Source organism: Macaca thibetana, chromosome 3 (assembly GCF_024542745.1).
Source record: "Macaca thibetana thibetana isolate TM-01 chromosome 3, ASM2454274v1, whole genome shotgun sequence".
Classification (NCBI taxonomy): Eukaryota; Metazoa; Chordata; class Mammalia; order Primates; family Cercopithecidae; genus Macaca; species Macaca thibetana.
In genome coordinates this window covers 171,562,882-171,581,019 of record NC_065580.1, presented here as the reverse complement: position 1 = coordinate 171,581,019, position 18,138 = coordinate 171,562,882, and the positions used below count along the sequence as shown (strand labels likewise).

At 38.2% G+C, this 18,138-nt stretch overlaps 1 protein-coding gene across 7 annotated transcripts in view; it reads right to left on the bottom strand.

The window, feature by feature from the left end:
• MRPL39 (mitochondrial ribosomal protein L39) overlaps positions 1-18,138 on the bottom strand; it is a 238,319-nt gene that overhangs the window by 114,684 nt on the left and 105,497 nt on the right. For 2 of the 7 annotated variants that reach the window (XM_050784753.1, XM_050784751.1), the window contains exon 11: positions 14,795-14,904. The exons of 4 other annotated variants lie outside the window; for them this stretch is intronic. In XM_050784753.1, the coding sequence (XP_050640710.1) occupies positions 14,796-14,904 (109 nt within the window). In that variant the 3' untranslated portion in view covers position 14,795. Of the gene's footprint in view, positions 1-6,253; positions 14,905-18,138 lie in introns of those variants that run through there. One more of the 7 variants, XM_050784752.1, reaches the window with a different exon arrangement.

The following is an 18,138-nucleotide window of genomic DNA, read 5'->3' as shown; positions in this document are numbered from 1 at the left end:
AATACAAATATTAGCCCAGCCTAGATGACAAAGCAAGACTCTGTCCAAAAAGTAAAATAAAATAAAATACCAGAGACTGGGTAATCTATAAAGGAAAGAGGTTTAGTTGACTCACAGTTCCACACATCTGGGGAGGCCTCATAATCATGGCAGAAAGCGAATGAGGAGCAAAGTCACATCTTACATGGTGGCCTGGCCAATATGGTAAAACCTCATTTCTACTAAATATATGAAAATTAGCCAGACATGGTGGCATGTGCCTGTAATCTCAGCTACTTGGGAGTCTGAGAAATGAGAATTGCTTGAACCCAGGAGGCAGAGGTAGTAATGAGCCACAATCATGCCACTACACTCGAGCCTGGGTGACAGAGCGAGACTCTGTCTCAAAAAAAAGAAAGAAAAAGAAAAAGAGAAAAAAGAGGCAGTAATAGTGATAAATGTCTACACTGAAAAAACTAGAAAGATTTCAAATAAACAACTTAATGTTGTATCTCGAAGAACTATAAAAGCAAGAATAAACCGAACCCACAATTAGTAGAAGGAAAAAAAAATAAAGATCAGAGCAGAAATAAAATTGAGATAAAAAATACAAAAGATCAACAAAACAAACAATTGGCTTTGTGAAAAGATAAACAAAAGTGACAAACCATTAGCTAGACCTAAGAAAAAAGAAAGAAGATCTAAATAAATTTAAAAAAAAATCAGAAACAGAAAAGATGTCACAACAGATACCATAGAAATACAATGGATTATTAAAGCTATTATGAACAACTATACACCTATAAATTTAAAAATCGAGACAAAATGAACAAGTTCCTCAACACATACAACATACCAAAATTAAAGAATAAATGGAAAACCTGAATAGACCAACAACAAGCAATGAGATTGAATCCATAATAAAAAGTCTTCCAGCACAGAATGACTTTTCTGCCAAATTCTACCAAAATTTTAAAGAATTAATATCAATTCTTCTCAAATTATTTCAAAAAATTTGAAGTGGAAGAAACTCTTCGTAACTCATTTGATGAAGCCAGCATAACCCTGATACCAAAACCAGACAAGGACACAACATAAAAAGAAAACTACAGGCCAATATTCCTGATCAACGCAGACACAAAAAAACCTCAACAAAATACTAGCAAACCAAATCCAACAATACACCAAGAAGATAATAGCCAAAAGAAGAAGAAAAAGAAGAAGTCATTGTCAACTGGGATTTATCCCAGGAATGCAAGGATGGTTGAACATATGCAAATCAATAAACATGATACATCAACAAACATGATATACCACATTAACAGAATGAAGAATAAAAACCATATGATCATCTCAATAGATGCAGAAAAAGCATTTGATAAAATTCAACATCCCTTCATTATAAAAACTCTTAATAAATTAGGGATGGAAGGAGAGTACTTCAACACAATAAAGGCAATATATTACAAACCTACAGCTAACATGGGAAAGGGCTGAAAACGTTTTTACTAAGAACTAGAATAAGACAAGGATGCCCAGTCTCACCATTCCTATCTAACATAGTACTAGAAGTCCTTGCCAGAACAATTAAACAAGAGAATGAACTAAAGTGCACTAAATTGAAAAGGGGGAAATCAAATAGTCTGTTTTCAGATGACATGATCTTATATATAGAAAAACCTAAAAACTCTACCTAAAAACTCTTAGAACTAATAAATTCAGTAAAGTTGCAAGATGCAAAATTCATATGCAAAAATCAGTATCATTTCTATGCACAAACAACAAATTAGCTGAAAAAGCAACCAAGAAGGCAATCTCCTTTACAATAGCAACACACACAAAAAAAATACCTAGGAATAAATTTAACCAAGGATGTGAAAGAACTCTACAAGGAAAACAAAACACTGATGAAAGTAAGTGAATAGTATACAAATAGAAAGACACCTCATGCTCATAGATCAGAAGAATTAATAGTATTAAGATGTCCACACTGAGCAATCTACATATACAATGCAATCCTTATTAAAATATTAATGACAGTCTTCACAGAAATAGGAAAAAAGTCTTAAAATCTGTATGGAACCACAAAAGATTCCTAATAGCCAAAGCAATCCTGAGCAAAAAGAACAAGGCTGGAGGCATCACACTGACTGACTTCAAAATATACTACAAAGCTGTAGTAACCAAAATAGAAATGGCATTGGAATAAAAACAGACACCTAGACCAACAGAACAGGATACAGAACCCAGAAATTCATCCATGTATCTATAGCCAACTGATTTTTCACAAAGGTGCCAAAAACACTCATTGGTGGAAGGGCAGTCTCTTCAATACATGGTTCTGGGGAAAATGGATATCCATATACAGAAGAATTTAACTAGACCCCAATATCTCACCCTATACAAAAATCAACTCAAAATGGATCAAAGACATAAATGTACTATCTAAAACTATAAAACTGTTAGAAGAAAACACAGGGAAAATATTTTATGAATAAGACCTCCAAAGCACATGCAACAAAAGCAAAAATAAATGGGATCATATCAAACTAAAAAGCTTCTGCAGAGCAAAGGAAACAAACAACAGAGTGAAAAGACAAACCAACGAATGGGAGAAAATATTCGCAAACCATTCACTGGCAAGGAATTCATATTCAGGATACACAAACGGGAAACTCAAACATCTTAACCATGACAAAAAAAAATTTTTTTAATGGGCAAATGATCTGAGCAGACAGTACTCAGAAGAAGACATGCATCAAACGATCAAAAAAAAAAAAACACATGAAAAAAATGCTCTAAACATCAGGGAAATGCAAACCAAAACCATAATGAGTTATAGGATGGCTATTACCAAAAAGACAAAAAATTACAAATAACTAGAATAGCTTTATTTAAAAAAAAAAAAACAATTTGATTAAATAGCCAAAAAAGAAGAAGAAGAAGGATGAGGAGGAGGAGGAGGAGGAGGAGGAGGAGGAGGAAGAGGAGGAGGAGGAGAGGAGGAGAAGGAGAAGGAGAAGGAAGTGAGACAAGCAGGAGAACATATCAACCACATGCACATGGAGAATCTACAACGGTACAGAATTCAGGGACATCCCCTCAATGCCCTCGTTTTAATGTCTGTATATGACAGTTTCCCACTAGCCTCCAAGCTTTATAAGAGCTGGGAGTCTCTCTTCCTATCACAGTATGACCAATATAACTTAACTGCAGTGGGAGCACATAGTAAGTGTTCAAAGGAGAGAGAGACAGTAGGGAAGAAAGGAGAGAGGAGGGAGGGAGGAAGTGAATGTACATAATTATTTTGCCCTCATTCTATATTGAAAGCAATCTGTTCCTTTTGAGTAACAACCCCGATCTACCCTACAGCAAAAGACTGGTTTTAGAGAACCACTTTAGAGGTGCGTAAGTATCTTTTTCATACCATAAATCTTACATTGATTTTAACCAACTTCAATACAGTTTCCTTCTCTTTACATTTCATATTTTCCCTCAGATAATCTTTATTTCCTTGAACATTTCTAAGGAAATTCTTCATATTTATTTCTAAGATTGCTTTAATATATTGTAAAGTTTTCTCTTCTCACTGGAGCATTGGAAGGAAAAGGTTAAAGAATGTTCACAAATTCTTCCAAGATGTGTAGACTCTTATCTGGAGGCTCTTGGACTTAACAGAAAAACTCAATTTTCAATATCTCTTGAATGTCTGCTATTATGTCTGGGGAATGTGCATCTTAGAATTTGCAACTTAAAAGCCTGCTAAATTTTAAAATTCTTCTTTGAGACAAAAAATTACATCAATCATCTGAAATATAATTATTACTGCTAAAATTGTTATTACTATCTACTCTCATTAGAGCAAAAAAAAAAAACCTGTTCTGTTTGTAATTTTTTTTTTCACACCATTCTCCTGCCTCAGCCTCCCGAGTAGCTGGGACTACAGGCGCCCACCATCACGCCCGGCTAATTTTTTGTAGTTTTAGTAGAGACGGGGTTTCACCATGTTAGCCAGGATGGTCTGGATCTCCTGACCTCATGATCTGCCCGCCTCGGCCTCCCAAAGTGCTGAGATTACCGGTGTGAGCCACCGCGCCCGGCCTCTGTTTGTAATTTTAAATTTAGTAAATACCAAGAATAAACACCTTTAAATGTATTGACTTAATGCAATGTACAATTCAAAGTTAAAACCATTTTAACAAAAAGGTGTGGAACTCAGCGAGACAATCTAACTGCAACAATCTAAAACTTTAATGTCTATGTTTCACGGTTTGACTATGTCAATTCATAAATTTGTTTTCGCTACAGTCCTGAATCAGCCCAGTAAGATTTTGACTAACAACATGGATCAAGACTTATCTTGAAGCACATAAATCATTTTTGACACATATGTTCATAACAACAGCCTTCAGAAGAAAAGGGAACAGTGAAAGTTCTAAGAAACTGGGCAGGAATACTTCCTAACGTTCAGTGGTTTAGATGAGTTGCTAAATCCTAAGTTGCAAAAGTGTATGTAGTTCGAATGAAAAAAAATAATAATTTAATCACTATGCAGACAAAAAGTCCCTTTGAACATGCTCTATTTGGGGGTAATTTTGTGACTCAAAGAGTTTGCCACATTTCCCCAAGGATGCTTTAATCATTTCTCCCTTTTACCCTTTAAAGACCTCAAAAAATCCAGTTATGTGTCATGAATACACGTATGTGCCAGATACATTCAGAACATACATTTCCTGCTAAATAATTAAGAGTGGAAGAGCATGTCTTTGTGAGCTGAATAATAGTTTTCTCATATAGTTAACAATTCTCTTAAAACACAATATTATTTCACAATAATTCCTAAATATTAATTAAGGAATCGGTGTCCCAAACCAAAGTATGATGGTTCTGAGAGATTTTCTCCATTGCACTGGTCAGCCAAAGGGCACCTTTGGGAGCAATGTCTGAGATCCAGAAAAGTTTTAGGGAAAAAAGATAGATAGATAGATAGATAGATAGATAGATAGATAGATAGATAGATAGATAGATAGATACTGAAAAATAACTAAACCCAAATCTTCACAACTAAGCTAAGCCAGAAATATCTGGATTTAGACACAGTTATTATAATTTAAAAGGGTATTTATTGGAGAGTATAGGTAATTTCTATGTGTGCTTAAACCAAAATTAGCTTACAATAGCCTACAGGTCATACCTAAATGGACAACAACCTTTTTCTTCTATACTTGCCCTTACTTCTTCTGATACTCCCTTCTCTCATTTTTCATACTTCAAACACATGAACAAGTCTCTCCACTAGCAAATCATTCAATTGTTTTATTAATTTTAATGTATTTTTAGTCTGGAAACATAAATTCATATAAAATGAAATTCATCTACCTAGATCTTCATTCCCTGCACTTGCTGCTGCCTGTAACCTTTCCAATCGGAAATTATTTCACTGACTGGAAAAGCTAGAAATAAAATGATAGAGAATAAGGTTTGCCTTCTTTCTCTCAACCACTGTATTATGCTAACTTCTGTAAGTAAAGGGGTTGTCTCTTCCATGAGGGATTATATTGCTTTTTCCAACTGAGGGTCTGAAAGTCATTTTTAGCTATTAGAATTTTTCTAAGCCACCGTTTCTTCTGGTCTCACATAATTCTTAACGTTCATCTCCCTTATTCTGCTTCTCCAAAAGCATGGTCTCCTCTATGTATATTCTGTTTATTTTTCTACCTAAAATCTAAATATATCCAACAGCCTCTTAGATCCTCCTCCTTTCTTGTTGGTAATTCGTAGTTATTGTTAAGGAGGATTCTTCTAATTCCTCGTGAACCATGTCATCTATGAGCTAGGATCCCTGACATGGAATCATACTATGCTTTTTTATGTTATTTATAAAATTTGCTTCATGAAAGACCAGAATGACATTTCTGAGTACCTGGAGTCTGCTCTCTCTTCATTGTTTTGATGTCCAAAAACAAGCTATTCATATACTGTTACCTCTACCTAGAATGTCCTTCCTCCTCTTCTTTTTCTAGCCAACTCTCCATCATACCCCAAGGAGACCTACTGTGTAATCACTTTTTCTCATGGAATTACTTTCTCATAGAAAAAGTGATTACACTGGAGGCTTCCTTCCAGTTCTCCATCTCCGCTCTTGCAACACATTTTATATGTGCCTTTACTACAGCACTTAATACGTTTCACTAAAGTTAATTAACTAGACTGTGAGTTCTGGAAAGAATCTCTATTGGCCTTGAAGTCCCCAGAGTCTTATAAGCTGTATTCATTCATCCATTTGTTTACTTATTTAATCATTCTTTTAACAATATTTTTCAAGAGCCCACTATATACCAGCACTCTTTCGGCCTGCAAAGATCATCAGTGAATGACAGAGCAAGATCCCTGCTCTTTTGAAGCTTTTAATTGTAGTAGAATAAGACCTGACAAAGAGCAAATAAACAAATAAATGAGCAAGGTTGTTTCAGATGTAAATTGCAACCAATACAACATATAAGACAGGTCATGTATTAGTGTGATGGGAAGGGCACTAGAGATAGGGTGGTGAGACAAAGCCTCTCTACATGGCAATATTTGAGCTGCAACTGAATAACATGAAAAACCAGCATTAAGATCTGGACCTTGAGTCCATAGGCCCTATAGCAGTTGGAGCAAGCTTGGCATGACCAAGGAATAGAAAGAGGCTATGCGGATGGATCTTGGCAAGTAAGGAACAAAGAGTTGGAACTGACAGGTAAAGTCTTGAATGTCGTAGTAAGGAGCTTGGATTGTATTCTACTGCAATTGTACATCACTAGAGGGCCTTAAAAATAGCAAGGCAATCTAGCTGATATTTAAAAACAAACTTGTTCTTCAGTTAATAGGGTTGAAAATGGAAAAATATTGTTCCACATTTGTTAAATGAGTTAATAAATTGTGTTCTCTTTATTTCTATATCATCAGCAAGTTCTTTGTTTTAATTTTAAAATCTGGAATTGCTGTGTCAGCATTGAGACAAGCTGGAGGAGGAAAGCTGATTCCCTAGTCCTGATTTGCTGGCATTCCTCCTCCAGGAGTCTGCACTCACTTCATGGTTTTGATATTCTGGTATAGCCTATTCATACACTATTCCCTCTGCACAGAGGTTCCTTTCTCTCCTTTTTCTGCCCAATTTTGGTCATCCCCCAAAGAGGTCTACTAAGTAATCTACCTTGGAAAGTAAACTGCATCACCTAGCTGGTGGGCGATAGCCACTAGTGCCTATTTATCGACTGAGTAAAGCTAATATTTCACATCTTCTACACAAGAGGGACTTGGGATCTGATATGGTAGACTACATCACCTAGTTGGTGGATGACAGTCATTAGTGCATATTTATCTACTGAGTAGAGCTAATATAGCTCACAATTTCTACACAAGAGAGATTTGGGATCTTTCTGCCCTTTCCTCTCCTCTCTCATACCCCTTCCTCCCTTTACCCGCTAAGGCAAGACAGCAGTCTCAGCTGCAGATAAACTTTCCTTTGGTATAGACTGTGGCAAGGGAGCGGGCAGGTGAACTGGGATTCCCAGTAGGGGAATCCTTGCCCCAATCTATACCAAAGGAAAGTTTATCTAGCTGTCCTCGATCTAAGTCATAACCTTTAATCCAGCTTTTATGAGTGAAAAAAATATATTTTGGTCCCATCTCCCTGACTCTCATGTCTACACCAAAACTGGTTCTGAATTCAGAGCAAAGAAAAGGGGTTTCCAAAATCCCTGTAAGACACAATGTGATATGTTTGGAAGACACTAAATTGGAAGTTTGAGGGCCTGGTAAACTTGAGATCTAGTTGCAACTCTACTGTTAACTAGCTGTAAAACTTTAGGGCAGTCACTCAAAATCAATAACTAACATGTGTTCCATATCAGGCACTTGTTCAGCACTATCTACATTATTTCACTTAGCCTTCAAAACAATTCTGATTTAGATACAATTACTACCTCATTTTACAAAAGAAAAACAGGGCAAAGAGAGTCAGTCTGAGCACCAGGATTTAAACCCAGAGAGCCTGACTCAAGAACCTGACTCATCCTTCACCAGTTTTCTATTTTACTCATCTATAAAATACACAGGTTGGACAGACATCTTCCCACCCTGAATGTCCCTGACATTTACTGCCATTACCTTTTCTGTCTTTTCAGAGATGAAATGCTCATCTTCAGGGCTCTGATTTTGACAAAATTATCTCCATTTCTCTGTTATTCCTCTGTGGAAGATGAAGCACCTCCTCTACGCTATTTACTTTTGTGAGTCATTCACGGACAGCACACTGTTTAGCTTGATGATTATCGTTGAGTGTTTGCCACCCTCTTAAAATGAATGTAAAGTTAATTTAATCCACAAGTCTAAGATACAATATTTTCCTCAATATTCATCACTTCAAATTTGTCTCTTGTCAGAAACTGATGACTCTTAAATCAAATCCTATATTTTTGAAATACTGAAGCTTCAACTATTCTCTCTCTAGCTCCTCTTTCTCTTCCAAGTACAACCTTCAATTAGAAGAATCTATTAACACCCTACATTTAGTTTCCCACCCCAGACTTCAAAGTCACCAGAGGCACATTGCACTTTACTTCCTGTTACTGTTATTTGTTTTCATGTGAGATACATGCTGACTTTGTCCAACTATAATTATTTGGAACCCTAGTCACATACTCCTAAACAATTGTTTTTTTCAATATTATTTAAGTTCTTCGCTCAACTTTTTGTTATATAACGAAGTGGGCTGATGAGTTTTAGCAGACTCTCCATCCCAATTTAGACATGACCATGAAAAATCAGCACATCTCATGAATGGCCACCTTGAGTCTGCTATGGGCCATCCACAACCCTCACCTTCAGAGCTGCCATCACAATTCTTGACCTCCTGGAAACTGTAGCATACTCCTCCTCCAGTGCAATATCCATTGGTCTTTCTTTTCATTTGTGAGCTAGAAAGTGTATCTTATTTTTTGAAGGTACAGATTCACATACATTAGATGAACCAGGGAACTGATGGATAGCTCTACCAAGTTCTGATAGGTTTTTTAATCTAATAATAACTGTCTTTAATTGACAAATCATAGTTGTATACATTTATGGGGTATAATGTGATGTTTCTATATGTGTATAGCATGTGGAATAATTAAATCAAGCTAATTACCATATCCATCATTTCACCACCTATCATTCTTCATGATGAGATATTTGAAACTTGCTCTCTCATTTTGTAATATGTAAGACATTCTTATTGATTTATGGACACCTTGGTGTGCCACAAATTTCAAAATCATGTTTTCTTTTGTTTTGCAATATTTTCTCAATCGACATTAATATTTAATACACTAATAACAGGATCTTCTTGTTTTTTATTTCCTTCTGACTAAATCATCATGCCAAATTTTCTCTAATGTACATAATGGTCAGTAAAAATAGCTAATACATGTTTACCAAAGACATGCACTAGAACATTTAACATAGCACTACTCATAAGTGCTCCAAACTGGAAACTACTCAAATGCCTGTCAACAATGCAATAGGATAAATAGATTGTGGTATATTCATACAATGTAATATAATAAGAATGAACAAGCTTAAGTACATGCAACAATAAGGATGAATCTCACAGACATAATTGGAGTGAAAGAGGCCTGACACAAAAGAATAAAACTCCCTGCTTCCATTTCTATAAAAGATAAAACAAGAGGCTGGGTGCGGTGGCTCACACCTGTAATCCCAGCACTTTGGGAGGCCAAGGTGGGCAGATCACCTGAGGTCAGGAGTTCAAGACCAGCCTGACCAACATGGAGAAACCCCGTCTCTACTAAAAATACAAAATTAGTCGGGCATGGTGACACATGCCTGTGATCCCAGCTACTCAGGAGGCTGAGGCAGGAGAATCACTTGAACCCAGTAGGCAGAGACTGCAGTGAGCCAAGATTGTGCCATTGCACTCCAGTCTGGGAAAAAAGAGTGAAACTCTGTGTCCCGCCCGCCCCCCCTCCAAAAAAGTGAAGGCAAATCAATGCTGTTGGGAGTCAGGATGGTGGTTACTCCTGAGGTTTGGGGATAGTGCCCAGAAGGAACAAAAGTGGTCTCTAGGTACTGGACACATTCTGTTCTTCATCTGAATGCTGATTACATGAGAGTAATCAGTTTGCAAAAACTCAGTGAATTCTACACTTTAGGAAATATACATTTTCTGTATACATTTTAGGCTTTAATTTTAAAAATTTAATAAACTAAACAAAAACAAAATAAGACAAAAGTTCCCATCATCACTAATCATCAGAGAAATGCAAATGAGAAAACCACAATGAGATATCATCTCATACCAGACAGAATGGCTATTATTAAAAAGTCAAGGGCCAGGCACAGTGGCTCATGCCTATAATCCCAGCACTTTGGGAGGCCGCGGCAGGCAGATCACCTGAGGTCGGGCGTTTGAGACCAGCCTCACCAACATGGAGAAACCCCCATCTCTACTAAAACTACAAAATTAGCCGGGCATGGTGGTGCATGCCTGTAATACCAGCTACTTGGGAGGCTGAGGCAGGAGAATTGCTTGAACCCAGGAGGCAGAGGTTGCCATGAGCCGAGATCGTGTGTCATTGCACTCCAGACTGGGCAACAAGAGTGCAACTCTATCTCAAAAAAGAAAAGTCAAAAAACAACAGATGTTGGTGAAGTTGTGGAAAAAAGGGAATGCTTATATACTGTTTGTGGGAATGTAAGTTAGTTCGGCCACTGTGGAAAGCTATTTGGAGATTTTTCAAATAACTTAAAACAGAACCACCACTCAAGCCAACAATTCTATTACTGGGTATATATCCAATGGAAAACATAATTCTACCAAAAAGACACATGCACTCATATGTTCATCACAGCACAATTCACAATAACAAAGACATGGAGTCAACCTAGGTGCCCACCAACGGTGGCTTGGATGAAGAAAACGTGGTACATATACACCATGGAATACTACGCACCCATAAAAAAGAAATATCATGTCCTTTGCAGCAACACAAATGCATCTAGAGGCCATTATTCTAAGCAAACTAACACAGGAACAGAAAACCAAATACCACATGTTCTCACTTGTAAGTGGGAGCCGAACTTTGGGCACTCATGGACATAAAGATGGCAACAATAGACACCAGGAATTACATGATGTGGGAGGGAGGGAAGAAAAGGTTGAAAATCTGTTGAGTACTATTCTCAGTACCTCAGTGATGAGATGAATCAGCATCATGCAATATACTCAGGTAACAAACTAATAGTTAACCTTTATTAAGTACTTGCTTTTTACCAGGTGATATTTATCCATGTAATTTGTACGTGCTAACTCATTTAATCTATAGTAATGGAACCCAAAATTCTAGTACAGACAATCTGATGCTGTTCTCTGGAGCAGACTATTGGTTTAAATGCTGGCTCAGTTCATTTCTAGGTATTTTGTTTTTGTTTTTGTTTTTTCTGGGTTTTGTTCTTTTGTTTTCACTTTGTTATTTCTCAGTTTACTTTTTATAAAATGAAGGCGATAATAGTAGCTACTTCATAGGTTAGTGGCAAGGATTAAACACGAAAATACTTACAAAGTGCTTACTATAATGCCTAAAACATAGTAGATGCTCAATAAATCTTTACTAAATTATAGTTTCTGTCTTATCTTGCCTAGAAATAGGCATCATTTGTAAACAGAAGCATTGCAAAATAGTCCACAACCTCTTTCATGTTCATATATTAGAAACTAAATAAAAGAGAGCAGCATATCATGTTTCCCACAGGAATGAATGAATGAATTTTACGCTAGAGAAGAATGTCATCCTAGCAAGTGGAAGATGGTGATTAGATAATGGTAAGAATGCATGCAGACAAATTTAAAACAACCAAAATACACATCTTGGTCATCAGCATAAGGTTTTCTGGAAAAAAAAAGATCAAGATAAAGGAATAAGTGCAATTATGCTCCTCTCTGAATCCTGACATTTGTGACACCTGTGTATTTCTGTTGTTGTTGTTGTTTTGAAATGGAGTCTCACTCTGTCGCCCAGGCTGGAGTGCAGTGGCGGGATCTCAGCTCACTGCAAGCTCTGCCTCCAGGGTTCCCGCCATTCTCCTGCCTCAACCTCCCAAGTAGCTGGGATTACAGGTGCTCGCCACCAAGCCCGGCTAATTTTTTTGTATTTTTAGTAGAGACGAGGTTTCACTGTGTTAGCCAGGATGGTTTCGATCTCCTGACCTTGTGATCTGCCGGCCTCGGCCTCCCAAAGTGCTGGGATTACAGGCGTGAGCCACCGCGCCCGGCCAACACCTGTGTATTTTCACATGCATCACAGATGTCAGTGTAGTTTTGACTGCTGACTTAGAGGCAGAATGCCTAGATTCAAATCACAGCTACCTATAGCACCTGGGAAAATCACTTCTTCCTTCCTGCTTTCTCACTGGCATAATAAGGATGATTTTAATAGTACCCACCTTATAATTGAAGGTTTTAAGCAGTTAATATTTGTAAAGGACTTTGAATGCTTAGCATATAGAAAGCATTAATAGCTAGCAATAAAATATAATAAGTTAAATATCCAAGGTTTACTCTGAACAAAATTATAAATTCAAAATTTTGTTCAATTTTTCCTCAGTTTTCTTCAAAGTGCATCCACCTCTTTCTCTCCAGGACTCGAATGCACACAACTTAGCCCCTGGTAATTCAAAGCCCTCCCTGAAGAGTACTCCATCCAGGCTTCTCCCCATCATAGATCCTCTCCTTTGAATCTTTACAAAATTTACTTGTGCTATGTTTCATTTCACTTAATGTGAAAAAAAAAGTGTAATCCTTTCTAATAGGTAATAATGAGTGAATATTTTCAGATAACCTTTCTGATTTTAACAGAGCCTTCTGAATTCTGCTTTAAGCCTAGTGAAGTGACACAGTGGTATAAATTTCCAGCACTATATTTGCCAACTGAGAGATGTTTTCAATCAGAAAAATATTGTCATTCTCAGTCACAACAATTATATGACTGCCCACTCTACTCTGAATATTTAGGAGCTGTAAATTGCAAAATAGAAAATAATTCTCTTTTCTACTCTTTCATGTCCAAATAAAGGGAAAAAATGGAGAACTAAAAGAAGGAATATGTTATGATTCTTCTGTTGGATTTTAATTTCCCCTGGGAATGGCCAGGAAGCTGCTATGTGCAAGCCATCCTCCTCTATTTTGAAAAACTCTATATTTCCCAATACTCTGTAAGCCATTGAGATAGTTCCTTCCCCAACCCCCACCTTGAATTTCCCTTATTGATTCCAGGGGCAACCACATGGTACACATGCAAATATGTACACAAGTGTGCACACTCCCATGAACACATATGCATAGGCTGTATTGCCATCCCTATGCCAGCATATAGCATATTTCCTCAAAACAAACAAACAAAAAAAAAAACTAGTTCTGATGCCCAAAATGCAGAATCTGAATCTTAGTGGCAGCCCTGGAATTACAAAAAAAAGAAATTAATTAAAAACAGAGACCAGTCTCAGTTATAGAATGCCAAGTTTCATTGATAACACAATGTATAGGCATCACAGAAGTAAATAAAGTGGGTCGGTTCTGATGGCTGATGCCTGTAATTCCAGAATTTGGGGAGGCCAAGGCAAGAGAATTGCTTGAGGCCAGAAGTTCAAGACCAGCTTGGGAAACATAGTGAGATCCTGTCTCTACAAAAAATTAAAAAGTAGCCAGGCTGGTGGCTCGCACCTGTAGTCCCAGCTACTCAGGAGGCTGAGGTAGGAGGACTGCTTGAGCCCAAGAGGTCAAGGCTGCAGTGAATTGTGATTGTACCACTGCACTGCAGCCTAGGTGATAGAGTGAGACTCTGTTTCAAAAAAAAAAAAAAAAGTAAGTAAAGTAATATCCCAAGCTCAGTTCAGAAGAGCAGCTACCCCCAGTAGTATGCTATTGCAACCATCTGAATGACTCACTTAATCTGCACTTGTACTTTAGTGCAAAGTGGCAGTGGGAGTGTAATCAGTAGACAGAAGTGAGTCTCTGACTGTAGGAAATTATTGAGTGGTGGTTAACCCCAAGGGTCCAAACCCCTGACCTTCTTCCTCCAAAGGCATCTGGCCTGCTGAACACTGACAATGGCATAGACCCATTAGGGTTTAACACCCTCCCACTGGATCAGGGTGTTCCAGGCATTTTCTGGCACTGGATATTCCCCCAAAATGGCAACATCAATACATCCAGATAGAACCAATGCCAACTTTTCCTAGAACGCACATAGCAGTCATGGGGCAGGGAAGGAATGTAAATTCTTGCCGTCACAAAATCACAAAAAGATGACTGGGGATTGGTTTCAAGCTGTATCTGATGATGCAAACCCACACTAATCAATGACTCAGAAAGTCTCACATACAAGTGATTGCTCATGCACAAAAAAGCATTTCCAAGGGAACTGAATCCATTGAGACTGAAGGATAGATCAGCACATCCAATATAGATCTTTCTCCTTCCTTTGATCTCGGGGCAGAAAGGATTGTTTAACATACTTTTTAAGCTTCTTCAATATTTGAGAATTCTTATGGATAACCTACACATGGGTACCCGCTAATCACTAGATTAGACTAGATTCAATTCCCAGTGTGGCCAGGTGGGCTCATTAGACAAGAGCCAAATGTTATCAATCTCACATAGCACAGTTAATGCCTCCACACTGACCAGGCAATCTGTCTTGCTCAGTCTCCTAATTCCTCCCAGCAGAAGTCCACAAGTACTCCTTGGCCCCACTCAACACATTTATACACAAACCTCAGTGCCTCCCACACATTTGCTCTTCCATCCAGCCCAAAAGAGTCTCACTCTTTTGTGGATGTCTGCAACGTGAAGAGAAGTACAGGATAGGACTCTGGCTGCTGAACCTGTGCAGAAAAGAAAAAATCGAGTTGAATTCCTGCACACCCATGGCTCAAGGCAGTACTGCCCATGACCTGGACAAGAGGTCCCCCTGTTCTGTGCCCTGTGCTCACTCTAGCACCCTTCCTGCCACACTCCTCACCAGAAAGCAAGAAGCCTATGGAGTCAAACTTGCTCATGTGGAAGCTGTGCCTCCTCTTGTAGACCCTGCTCTGGGAATCTGGACCCTGGATTTTCCTGCCCAGGCATCGTTGAACCCGCTTCCAAGGCTGGAATGGAATGTTTCACCAGGTGTGCTTCCTAAAAGTGGATGACACTGGCCATCTGCCCATCCCGGGCCAGAGGAGTGGCTAAGGAACTGCTGTATTTAAGGACTATGGACACAGCTCTGGAGTATGACCTGGAGTGTCCATACACATAGAGGCAGACCTCTCTCAGTACAAGAGGAGCCTAGTGGTGGGGAGAAAGGGGAAAAGGCAGGGTCCGGGCTCAGTTTTCCCCAAGCTGCCACATTTTATCAGAGAACTCTGAGAAGCTTGAGAGTCATAAATTTGCACATAGCCTCCTAGGTCAATATAAAGGTATATTTGTCAAGATAAGAGAACAGAACAGATTCTATTTAACAGATTACTAGTTTGAGTTATAATTTTAAAATATTTAAATATATGACTTGTAGGCCTCAACATGTACTCTTGTTCTGAAGACAATATTGGGCCAGAACTGCTGAAATGTATATTTGTTTAACGTTATTTTTTCTTCAGAAACCAACTTCTGCAGGGGATCTATTTCAAAGAAGTCTCAAGTTCGCAATAAAACTCTTTAAACCTAGGGCCAACAACATTGCTCTTCAAAACAACATAATGGACACTTCGCAAATGAACACATACATGCAGCCAACAAACATATGAAAAAAAGCTCAATATCACTGATCATTAGAGAAATGCAAATCAAAACCACAATGAGATACCATCTCACACCAATCAGAATGGCTATCATTAAAAGTCAAAAAACAACAGATGCTGGCGAGGTTGTGGAGAAAAAAGGAATGGGATTAAGAAAATGTGGTATGTATATGCCATGGAATACTATGCAGCCCTAAAAAGGAATGACATCATGTCCTTTGCAGGAACATGGATCGAGCTGGAGGCCATTATCCTTAGCAAATTAATGCAGGAATAGAAAACCAAATACTGCATGTTCTCACTTATAAGTGGGAGCTAAATAATGAGAATAAATGGACACATGGAAGGGAACACCACACACTGGGGCTTGTCAGAAGGTAGGGAGTGGGACAAGGGAGGGCATCAAAGAGAATAGCTAATGGGTGCTGGGCTTAATACCTAGGTGATGGAAACCACCATGGCACACGTTTACTTATGTAACAAACCTGCACATCCTGCACATGTACCCCTGAACTTCAATTTTTAAAAAATAAAATAAAAATATAAAAGTAACAGGATTAAAAAAAATACCATGATGCCCAATAAGCACCATTTCCATCAATCCTTATACGTGATGTGCCTCAGGCAATCTCCAGTACTCAATTCTGAATCAGCCACATTCTCTGATATCCCAACCCTTGTGTCACATTCTAAGACTCCACTGATATCAAATGCAATTGAATAAAATAAATTCCCATTGTTCTGTGCACCACACAAACATAGATTGACAGGAATAAAATGAATAATCATGTCCACTTTCCACTCCTGCTCACTCCCATGGAGGAGCAATATGCTATTTAAAATCCTAATAAACTCCCAGTTTATATGAAACTCAAGGTAACAAGTAAGAAAGAAATACTAAAAAGGTTAGCTGAGTGGATTTACACTAGAAAGAGTAGAGACATGAAATGATGAATTGGAAAGGAAGCAGGGGAATATGAGAAAAACAACTTCAGAGCCAGAATTTGGTGATGGGGTCTGGGCAGAGTTGGGAGTGAGAGAGGAGGGAGATTTGGGAGCAGCTGCAACATGTATGAACTACTGAGAAAGATATGCTGTAGTGGATTAAAGATGGCCATAAAGATTGCTACTACATCTACCAAGAGGAAGAGTGTCAGTCCACTCCTGCTGCTATAACCAAGTACTTTAGACTGAGTTGTTGAGTAGTTTATACACAACAGAAATTTATTTCTCACAGTTCTAAAAACTGGAAAGTCCAAGATCAAGATGCTGGCAGATTTAATGTTTGGCAACGGCCCATTCCTTATAGACAGTGTCTTCTTTTCATGGGAAGGAAAGGACAAATGCTGTGTCCTCACATGAGGAAAGGTGGAAAAAAGGGACCATGGCTTTCCCTTCAACCTCTTTTATAAGAGAACTAATCCACAAAGTGCCACCTTCATAACAATCATTTTCCAGAAGGGCCTACCTCTTAATACTGTCACATTGGGTCTCAGATTCCCACCTGAATTTTGGAGGGACACATTCAGACCATAGCAAAGGGTATCCTTCAACTCCTTTAACTCTGAGATAGCTTGGAGACTTGCTTTGGCCAATAGAACGTGAGGGAAGTGATGCTATGTAACTTCTGAAAGTGGGCCTAAAGAGATCTGAAAGTGCCTTTTTCATGTACTTGGAGGGCTCCCTCTTAGAACTGAGCTCCCATGCTGTGAGAAGCTCAAGCCTCGTTGAGTAGCCATAGTAAGGAAAACTGAGACATTCTGATGGACCATCTCAGTTGTGCTGCCAACTGCCAACCATGGGAATGAGCCATCTTGGGTGTTCCAGCCCAAATGAGCCTCCAAAAGACTACAGCCCCAGCCAACAGCACAAGAACTGAAACCACCCAATTGATCTCATCAACCCACAGAATTGCAACAGATAATAGCCAGTGATTGATATTTTCAGTCACTGATTCAAGGGTGGTTTGCTACACAGCAATAGATAAGATGAAAAGATGGGGAAAAAGGATTTTAAGACATTTCACTGCGCATTATGGATATATTCTCTTTATTGTGTGTTCTCAAGAGATTATAAGAAAATTAATTTTCTTTTCAATTATTTCTGCACATCAGCTTAGCATTGAGATGAAGTGGATAAAGACACATAGGTTTCTTATAGAATATACATGTAATGCCAACCGGAAGTTCTGAAATAATTTGCACCGAAATCATGCTTTTCATTCTCATGCAATAAAATCTAGATTTTCATGCTAACATTCAAAATAATTTTTTTAAAAAAATACAGCAAAGTTAAAAAGAAAATATACCTTGGGGAAAAATCTGCAATGACTCATAA